General features: G+C 39.0%; 1 protein-coding gene across 1 annotated transcript in view; it reads right to left on the bottom strand.

The window, feature by feature from the left end:
• Nucleotides 1-1139: 1139 nt before the first annotated feature.
• Nucleotides 1140-10913, bottom strand: part of LOC104951507 (DNA (cytosine-5)-methyltransferase 3A-like) — a 17075-nt gene continuing 7301 nt past the window's right edge. The window contains exons 2-5 of the mRNA XM_010778169.1: nucleotides 5377-5534; nucleotides 4940-5009; nucleotides 3714-3832; nucleotides 1140-3091 (exon numbers count right to left, since the gene is read on the bottom strand). Coding sequence (XP_010776471.1) covers nucleotides 2950-3091; nucleotides 3714-3832; nucleotides 4940-5009; nucleotides 5377-5534 — 489 coding nt within the window. The 3' untranslated portion in view covers nucleotides 1140-2949. The remainder of the gene's footprint in view (nucleotides 3092-3713; nucleotides 3833-4939; nucleotides 5010-5376; nucleotides 5535-10913) is intronic.

The raw sequence follows: 10913 nt of genomic DNA, 5'->3' as shown, positions 1-10913 counted from the left end.
GCATCTAACATGGATCTCAGAGATAACCAAAAAAAGACAAGCAACAATCTGCAGCACTGGGGGGGGGGGGGGGAGATCTGGAGCACCAAGCCTGATGGCAACAGGCGGCCGGCAAAAACACAGTGTGTATGCATGTGTGTGTGTTGATGTTTTGTAGTGGAAGGAGAAAGCTTTAAGACGGCACTGTGTTTCCAGCACGTGTGTGTGTGTTTGTGTGTTTGTGTGTGTGTGTGTATGTATGTGTGTACCCTGCAAGAACGATGTTAAAAAAGAGTTTACAGAGTTTTAAAAAGCACCTGAAGGTTGGTTGTATAAACGCAGAGTAAACATGATGGAAAAAAGGTTGAACCTGCTGGTTTATTGTTAGTTATTGTAAATGTGTGTGTGTGTGTGTTTGTTTTAGCATTGACTGCATGTGTCCAGTTGTCAGCTGGTATCTGAGGAAGTTGTCGCCTGAGGACTAAAAGCACCAGACTGAAGAGATGGTTTCTCTAAAAGACAGCCCTGTGTAAATAAAATATTGGTATTTTGGGACAAACTTTCAATATTCACTATATTCAGGAACATTTCCATTTTGCGCCCATTCACACACGCTGGAATAAAAGTGTCTGGATGTACGTGCACACGGTGGAAGACGTCTTTCATTATTTTCAGGAACATGGTGGGTGAGGAGAGGGGTATTTTAACATGAATTCACACATGACCCCATGTAGGAAATGTTCCTGAACATTATAGGGATAGCCTGCATGTGTACAAGAGTCTCTTGAAATATGAAGTTATCTTGACTTGTTTTCTCTTGTACCAAGTCCCAGATTGTGTCCCAACATTTGGGGAAAAGGCAGAAGAAACCCCCCAAAAGAGGTGGGGCATTCAAATCTGTGTGATGTGAGGAAGTATCCGTTATTTCATGACACAGGGCTGTCTGTTTCAGTCGTAGGAAGTAGAAATCCAGCATAGTGTCTACAGAGTGAAGGTCTGCCTCTGGTTTTAGTGAACGTCGCTGCGATAACAGGAGGACGGTTTGGATCCCTATGAAGCAAAGTAGGAGCGTAACTGCTAGAGAAGCTGATTAGTAACCATAAGGGTTCAGGTTTGATTCACTTCCTTTTCATTGAAATGCTTCTGTGAGCACAAGACTGGCAATTGGCCTCTGGAGGCAGAAACAATCTCATCTGGATTGATTCATTTAAGATGTTCGGGTCAGAAAACACCCACATGTTGTAGTACAAGTGGGAATAAACAAATTCTTAAAATACGACTAGTGTAAAGAATATGATCGCATATTACCCAAAGCATTTGCTAATCTTATTTACAATCACTGCCTAAAGTATTGCAAAACCGAATATAGTATAAGGTCTAAAATCTGACTTTATTCTTCCTCTATTTTTTTATTTGTTTGACAGCTAACACAACGGTATTTTTTTTAATCAGATTCATGAAATGTTTTTTCTGCCCACTGGAAGGCGCTGCAAACACTAAAGAGGCAGAAAGTTAGGGTTAGTAGTCAAGTATTTACTTGAGGAAACATGCACATTCACCAATTTGTGAATTTGTATTTCAAATTGCAGACATTTTTAATGATCTGTTCTCTAGTGCAGCTTTCCAAAAAGAAAAGAAAACTAATTAAATTCTAATTTAGTAGAAGTTACGTAAAAAAAGGCTTCTTACAAATCCTACTGTCCATAATTGCATTTTTCTTTCGGACTCTTTTTTGCCACATAAATATATCTTAAAATGTCAGCACACTTGCTTAGTGTTGCTCCCACCTGCTTGCAATAGATAGTTCATCTAAGTTAGGGAAGACAAACTGCAGCGACTGAAACAACCAGAGAGCATTCGGTCACCTCGAGCACCAACATCTTGTATTTAAAAGTGTATGAAAGCGGCACCATTTGAACTCTAACACTGCCTGACCAGCACCATGATTGTTAACTGATGTGTGTGTTTTCGTATATTTGTCAGCAGCAGTATCACTACGCATGGAAACAGTTACAGTTTGATTCTCTGATGTGTAGCTGTATTCAGAGAGAAGTCAGAAACAGAAAGTCAGGCGTCTTTGTCAGCGTTCAACTCCCCGGAGGTTTGACCTCACACAGTAAAGCCAGAAGAAGACACCAGTTTGAAGGTCGGAAGGGAAGAGTGTGTGTTAAGAAGACAGGACATTAAACCCTGCACCAGTTTTGTGTGTGTGTGTGTGTGTGTGTGTGTGTGTGTGTGTGTGTGTGTGTGTGTGTGTGTGTGTGTGTGTGTGTGTGTGTGTGTGTGTGTGTGTGTGTGTGTGTGTGTGTGTGTGTGTGTGTGTAGAATCAGAAAGGTAGCACCAGGGGACTAAGGTCAGCCAGTGGTCTACATGGGATCCAGGGAAGCAGTCCTTTATTGTGTATGTATGTATGTGTATGCGTGCGTGCGTGCGTGCGTGCGTTCGTGCGTGCGTGTGTGTAGTAGGCCTGTCACAATAATAACATTATTGACTATCGTATGATTTATGAACATGACGTGTTTATTAATTGCATAAATAAATAATGTCAACAACATTTCAGCTTACATGATGCCAGAATAACAGCAGGGTTTTGTGGTGTGAATTAATTCATCTTATATTTTATTAAGGATATATTAGAAGTCAACTAATTCCTTGAAATATTGTTTATAATAAAAAATGGTTACCTCTTTGGAACGGTGTAGTTGCATGTTATTATTCATTTATATTATTAGTATATCTGTGGCTTAAAATAGTCCTAAAATGACATTAATATGACATTATTTCTGGGACATTATATTATGTAGTTATTGTGGCAGGCCTGTATGTGAGTATGTTCGGTCATCTGTGTCATCCTGCGTCAGCCAACCCTCATGTACTAGCTGTATGCTGTGTGCTGTGTGCTGTATGTTATATGTGTGTGTGTGTGTGTGTGTGTGTGTGTGTGTGTGTGTGAGAGAGTTGGTGTGTGACTAGTTGCAGGCGAAGTACTCTTTGAGCGGGGCGAAGAGGTGCCGGATGACAGGGACGCTCCAGGACCGTCCCAGCAGCCTCTGACGCGCCAGACGACTCATGTTGGACACGTCGGTGTAGTGGACGGGGAAACCAAACACCCTGCACACACACACACACACACACACACACACACACACACACACACACACACACACACACACACACACACACACACACACACACACGATTTTAAATTAAAATGTTGCACGTTTCTAAACAATACTTCGCCTTCTAAAACGGCATAGCTCTCTCATTCTCATATTTTTCCCTTTTCTTTTCAATCTTTATTTATCCTTGTTTTCATGTATGCACCAATACACAACATTGAATTCCTTGCATGTGAAAACCTACTTGGAATAAAAACAAATTCTGATTGAATTGGATTTGAAACATATTTCGTTGTTGTAGATTGGATTACTTTTTGGTTTAAACTATTGGATGAAGAAACAAAAGACATTTGAAGACATCTTTTTGGGGAATAGGATATTGAGAAGGCCTTCTCCACTTTTTTCTGATATTTCAGAGTGCACTTTAGTCAAAATCTAATCTGGTTGTTTATAAAAACCAATATTCTTTGGTCAAAATATATGTTTGATTTGAAATAGTTTTTTCACTCAGAAACTCTCTAAATGTTGCACAAAAGTAATAGTTTACTACATTGACATTCAAACAATGCAGATCAGAAACACAGAGACATTTAACAAACACACACACACTGTACCTTTCCATCTCGGTGCACCACAGGATGTCCTCCTTGCTTTCCATGAAGACGGGGAAATGCTCGTCTTTCCCCTGCTTCACAGAGTTGGAGCGTGTCGTTATCGTACGCAACTTCTCAAACTGGAATTAGCATTCAGAACCAAACACACGCAAAAAACACAAACAGACACACACACAGCCTTTTTAATCCTACAGCTATCGTTGATTTGTAAAGCAGAGTTATTTGATGCGTTGTGATGTAAAAAATATAAAGTCAACATCTTGTTAGCGAGAAAACTGACTGACAATTCCTCATGCTGGAAGAGCAAGAAAAGATGAGACAGAATCCTTTAGAATGGACATCAATGGATTTCCTATTTTACAATTTCCATATAAACTCTTTGAATACTGCAGGCATACAAGTTCATTGTTTGACAACACTGTGTAGAGGCCCATTTCCACCCATGTGATGAATTAAAGATCTGTATGTAAAAGATACAGATGGATTTACTTTTCTGAATAAACTTGTTATTTTTAGATAGTATGTACTTAAAGGTGGGGTAGGTAAGAATGGAGAAACCAGCTCGAGTGCGCTAGAATTTGAAAATACACAACCGGAAAAAATATGCCCCTTCCTTCAGACTTCCTTACAGAGCCCCTCCTCCAACACACACGAACGTGCACATGACTAATCAGGGCATGAGATAAGTTTGTGCACAGATGGAAGGCTGACCAGTTATTTTAGCCGGGCCGGCTCAAATGATTGGTCGTGCTTTTTACAGCGCTACGGCTTCCACAGATGACATTTTTTTATATATTTATTGTCAAAGCATTTAATGTATTCATTGCTATCGGGATGTTAAGAGCATTCCATGGAATATAACAACAAGTGTTTCTGAAGTGAATTACCTACCCCACCTTTAATGTTGCAATACTGAGTTATTATTTTGTGATAGTAAGTCATCATAAGTTGTTATTATGATATACTGGATCTTTTTATTTTTCATTAGAAGGCTTAGTTTTCATATTGTTTTTTTCTTTAAGTGGTGGAAATGTGCGTCCAACCACCAACATGGGTGGTGGGCAAAAAGGTTCAAACTTTTTTCTTGTTATCAGTTTTTCTGCCGATCAAAAAGAAAGTAACATTCAATACCCAAACTGGTTAGGTACCATTCAATAAAAAGCACATACACACTTATACACATACACACACACACACACACACACACATTCGTAGAGGAGGCTAACCTTGGCTGTACGTCCGTGCTCGAGGCACTCCTGTAGGTCCAACCTGTCATTCGACATGGCTGACAGAGGTCTGTAGGGTGGTCAAAAGAAGGAGAACAAATTCAATTAAATTCTTTATTGTGGATAAACATTTAGTTTTTGAAGGGTGTTTCTCAATGACAGTAATAAGCACAATTAGACAACATAATAAACCAAAAAAAAAGCTTATTAGACGATACCAAAAAACAAATAAACCAAAAGAACAAAAAAAAATAAAAAGGACAATACATACAAAATCAGGAGCTCACACTCAAAGCACAGCATGAAAAATGTAATCATTAATAGATTATAGGATTTTTTTATCGACAGTTATAGCATTAAGTAATGTAACGTAAGTAACGTTCAAATTCAGCCTTTTAATATTCAAGAAAATGAAAAGTGTGTGTGTGTGTTTTCACCTGGACATGCCGGGCAGGTTTCCCCAGAAGTAGCGAGCGCGGTGGGCGGCAGAGACCTCCTTGGCATCGATCATCACCGGGTTACACTGGAGAGGAGAGGCAGGGTTACTTCCTGTTTCATTACATCTGTACTTATATGCATTTACTTTAAAGGTCCCCTATTATACTGGAAGACAGGAAGACACAAAATACTGGCTGCTAATGCTTTATTGAGTTAAACATGTATTGGTATTAAAGGTCCCCTATTATAGTGTTTTTCATCAATATATTATAGGTCTCAGATATATACGGAGCCTGTCTCTGTTTGGCTCCAAACACCAAACAGATCATTGCAGCATTACCCATAATCCCCTCTGTTTCAGCCCTGTTTCAGTGCTGATTCTCTGCCTGTTACTTTAGATGAAAATAAGGAGCCCCTCCCCACGCCCCTCTGAGAGAGATTTGGTTACAAAGAACTCAATGGTGCTCTAGGAGGAGATTCAGGTGATAAGGTGTGGGGGGGAGGTTNACATACCGTTCACATTGTGTACGGGAGCGTTCTCATGCCTGTGTGTTCTGGTTGTTAAACATATAAACAATGTCAACTGTTCGATCCAGCTTTTTCCATTTTCTAATGGAAAAAGCTGGATCGAACAGTTGACATTGTTTATATGTTTAACAACCAGAACACACAGGCATGAGAACGCTCCCGTACACAATGTGAACGGTATGTCTGTATTTGCAGGAAGAAACAGTTTAACAACTTCCTTGCTCTTTTAAATTATCTTCTACTTTACATACAAAATATTGTACTTATCACATACACATAGAAACAAACACAACCTCCTTTACTTGCTCCTGCTGGCCACTTATGGTGCATTTCCACTGCAGCGGGTAGCCCCGTTTAAGCGGCCTCAAGCGGCCAGGCCAGTTTTTGGTTGCCTTTCCATATAGCGTAGCACCGGCTAGCGGGTACTTTTTCCCTCTTTTTCCGGCCCCATAAAATCGTGGTTCTATCAGGCCAGGGCCAGGGCTAAACTAGTGACGTCAACACTCTCGACTGCTGATTGGTCAGAGAGAATCGTCACAAGATCGCGCGCGAGATCATCCCTAGCGTCACATATATATCTNCCCCCAGGTGCTGCATGTCAGTCAGTCAGTGTAATCTCTGAATCCATGTTAGATTAGGGAGTAATGATAATAATAATCATGGTAATAATAATTACAATAATAATCTGTTATCGTGTGTGTGTACTGTTCCAGCTTGGTGCTCAGTTCAGTCTCAGCCTAGAGGGGAAGGAGAGGCTCGAGAAAGCATATATTACAGTTAGTATAGTGACTTGTTCTATTGTACCCAAGGATGCCGAAAGACGTTGTCGAAGCAAACTCTCAAACAACAGCGGGTTGAAATGACACAGAATGGAGTTTTGTTGATGACAAAATATAGGAAAATACACAGAAATCCCAACATCTGGGGAAAATTGAAGTAAATACAAACTTTACCAACAGGATAGAAACATAACGTTTTTATTTGGAAAACATAAATATCATTGTAATAAGTTGAGTTTCCTGAAATAATAATATAAACATATACAAATGTGTAAGCAGACTTCAGCTCATTTTGTGTGATTTCAACACATCTGTTTAAGAATGCCGATGGATTAAAGCAAGAGGAATGGAGGCGATATTTCCAAGCGATGGGTGACTCGGTGATGGTGTTTCTGTTTGCCAGCTTTTGGGCTGAGTGATGCGCCGTTTTCAACACTGATACACTTACAAACATAAAACTCACAAAACACTGTTATTAACAAACACAAACGCAGAGATACACACACAACATGGACACACATACAAGGCTGTGGCGCATGCAGACACTCATCTCATGGACTTAAGGAAAGATGAGCTTTTAGGAAAAAGGAGGACATGGTGGTGTTTCAAAGGTGCTAAAATTTTATCTGAAAATAAGAAAAATATATTGTTAGGAGTATAAATCAAGTTTGTCTTTACAATAACTGTATTTAAGTTTGTCGTAGTAATGAAAAGGCACTATTATTATTCTACTCTTGTATGAATATGAACTAATTAAAAAAGGCATTTTAACTTTGTACTTGAACAATGTAAGAAATGAACCGTGAATAAAAAAAGGACTGTTTCTTGTGATTATGTGTTTTCTACCTTTCTGTCAATTAAGGGTTAGATTTCCATTTGATACTTTCAACATCAGTCCAAGTGTAAGCTATATTTGGAAAATATTTTCATCGTTTTATCTTTCCATCAGAATCAGAAACGAGTTTATTGCCAGGTAGGTTCACACATACGAGGAATTTGACTTGATGTCATGGTGTATGCATAAAATATAAAACAAAAACTCCATATAAAACAAATCTTTAAGGACACTGTAATAAAATATAGTTAGATACTGTAGCAATACAATAAAGCAGTAATTTACAGCGAAATAGAATGCAGTGAATTATAGAATATAAAATAAGAAACAAGTTATCTCTGCTCCTGTCTCAGCCACTCCATTTAATTTTAAATTGCATGACTACCTCTGTTGCTGGTCTACATCTCCCTTGATTAGTCATGCAGTTTGTGTTAAAGTGTGGGTTTTGTTACTTCAGATTCATCAAAATCACACAATAACACAAACAAACTAATCAATGTTTTTGAGCTAAAATTATTGTTTTTGTCAAATTAGTCTTTTGAAGAGGGAACAGATAACAGCTTGAGGGCTGTGTAACAGCAAGGTAAGTGTTACAATATTCTAAATATAGCATACAAATAAACTGATGTTCATTTATTTAGGTGACTATAATATGTTTTGCAGCCGCACCCCTTCCAAAGATGTATATTGCTTTTCACGTACCGGTACACCTGTCTGTTTTTCAAAATTTGAGGTTGATTATTTATCTTACTAGGTTTACAATTAAATAATTTAAAATAAGTAATCAAAATACTGTGTGTGAACCTATTATATTTTTCATCTGGTACATTGGTAGTCAATTATAAATCAGTTGATACCTGTAACAATCCTCTGTTCATGTTGCTTTTACCTTTTAATTGTAAATACCTTTAGTCATCGAGAATATACATGATTCGCTATATATACAATATATATCACACTAATAATAATAATACATGATACTTGTATAGTGCTTTTTTAGACACTCAAAGACGCTTTGACAGAGAATAAAAAACAACAGAAAAATACAAAAAGAGATAAACAAAACTGAAAATATGGGTAAACGCAGTATGTCCGACAGCATTTGAAGGCAGCATGAGTCTCAGAAGACAGGGACACGCCCCTGTCTTCTGAGCAGAGGAGACCCCTTCGGTAGAAAATTCTCGCTTCCTATTGGTCGGTTTTTCCGTTACTCAGGTAGAAGAGGCTCCTGATTGGCTAATGGCACTGAAGCATCTGCGGCTCGCGCTGTGCCAGCTGTCCTCGCTCACTCGGCTGGTGCTGGGCAACGGTGAGAAGCAAAGGCAGAGGAGGATCTGAGAATCTGAAGAACTAGGGTAAGAAGCCAAAGAATATGTAAAAATTATCCTGTCATGGACTATTTCTGTAAATACAGTAGTATTTGACAAGAATACAACATGATGTATCATCGATATTACAATTTAGACCCTTAAAATTATTGATAATGTCTCGTCTAACGGTAATAACTGCATGGTGCTAACGTTAATAACCGTTTATTTTGTGGTGTAGGTTAATATCAAGTGTTTTCAAATATTTTGTTCTTAATCTTATGAGTCATCCCTCCCTCTGCATGTGAATGGACATTAATTAATGCAAGCCAAGGCTTTTTTGAATGATATTTAAAATGACATTGTGTGTGTGTCAAGTCAAGTGATGCTAAATCAGGAGGAAAATGCACGAAGATTGGTCCTATGTCGTAAGCATCGTTACCTTTGGGCGAGGACATATGCGTGAGAGCGTGTGTGTGTGTATTTATGTGGCGTGCCATCAGTGCAGTATGTGTGTGTGTTAATCGTTATGTAAGTGTGATATTCGTTTACAGGCTTTTCTTTTTTATTCAGTCACGGTAGCGATCGATGATGAGAATCGTCATGCATACAAACGATGATGTGTGTGTGTGTGTGTGAACATAATGTGATTTGAACAGTTGATTTGATTTACTGTTTCACCACCTACTTTTGTATCACAGTTTTTTTTCTGCATGCTGGTTTTTCTGCAAGCCTGCTTTGGTTGGTGGATTTGAGCTTTTAAAATCATTTGGTTTAAGGATCCTCGAGGGTGCTTTAGGGGGCTCCAGGGGTCCACAGTGCAGCACAATGAATTGAATATATTAGAGACCATCTGAATCAGATGACGTAACCATGCTGTATTACATTAGGGTTGCATTTATTCAGCTGTTAAGTGTGTAAATGTTCCTCAGGAATGTGCAGCATTATTAAGCACAATACAAGACAAATGCTAACAAACCCACTCAAAACTGTTTGTAATGCCACCTCTGACTGAAAAGGTGTTTTTGTTGCTAGAGGAAACATTCTGGTCTGAGAAATGGCCAGAATATCCATTTAGATTATATAATCCTGATAGTAGAGGTGAAATGCTGCCCCTATTTATTTGGAGCGTGTGGCTAGGCATTACACATTGCACATTTTTAATAGATAGTAATAAAATAATAGTATTAGTTTATTCTGACATTGATATTTGTCCAGTTTATGGCACAGTCTGAAAGGTCAAAGGTCAGACAGAAGCTCTTTCACAACTCTTTCATTTTGTCAGACGGGGAGTGAACTGAGACCAAGATAGATGAATAAAAGATGATGCCTGTCTTTCCCAAAACTATTCAATTACAGTGTGACAAACGAGAGCATGGAGACTACACAGAGAAGGAGAGTGTGTGTGAGAGAGGCGGCCCTAATCCTCTGAGCTTTGGCCTACTTAGTTATGCGACCGCTGTTGTTTATTTTCTGTTTATCTGTGTGTGTGTGATTCACTAATGGCTTATTCATCCATGACCCCCCAGAAGCACACACACCTCTTCAAACCTCATCCTCCTGTGTGTCTGATGTCTATTCTTACCTGCAGTGTGTTGAGAAGTTGTCTGATTCTCATTTGTCCTGGATTTTTAAATAGCTCTACTGTTCACACACACACACACATACACATACACATACACATACACATACACATACACATACACATACACATACACATACACATACACACACACAAGCACACCTAACACATACACACACACACACACATACACATACACATACACATACACATACACATACACATACACATACACACACACAAGCACACCTACAGTACACAAGCTCACACAACCACATATTAACTCTTGCACAAACACTGTGTACACAGTCCCTCCCTGTGCAGATCAAGAAGAAGTCAGCAGCTGTCTACTCCTTTCTTCTCACTTACAACATGCATCAACACACACACACACACACACACACACACACACACACACACACACACACACACACACACACACACACACACACACATACACACATACACACATACACACACACACACACACACACACACACACACC

The sequence above is a fragment of the Notothenia coriiceps genome, unplaced genomic scaffold (assembly GCF_000735185.1).
Source record: "Notothenia coriiceps isolate Sejong01 unplaced genomic scaffold, NC01 NC01_scaffold00018999, whole genome shotgun sequence".
Taxonomy (NCBI): Eukaryota; Metazoa; Chordata; class Actinopteri; order Perciformes; family Nototheniidae; genus Notothenia; species Notothenia coriiceps.
This window is presented reverse-complemented; position numbering and strand designations above follow the sequence as displayed.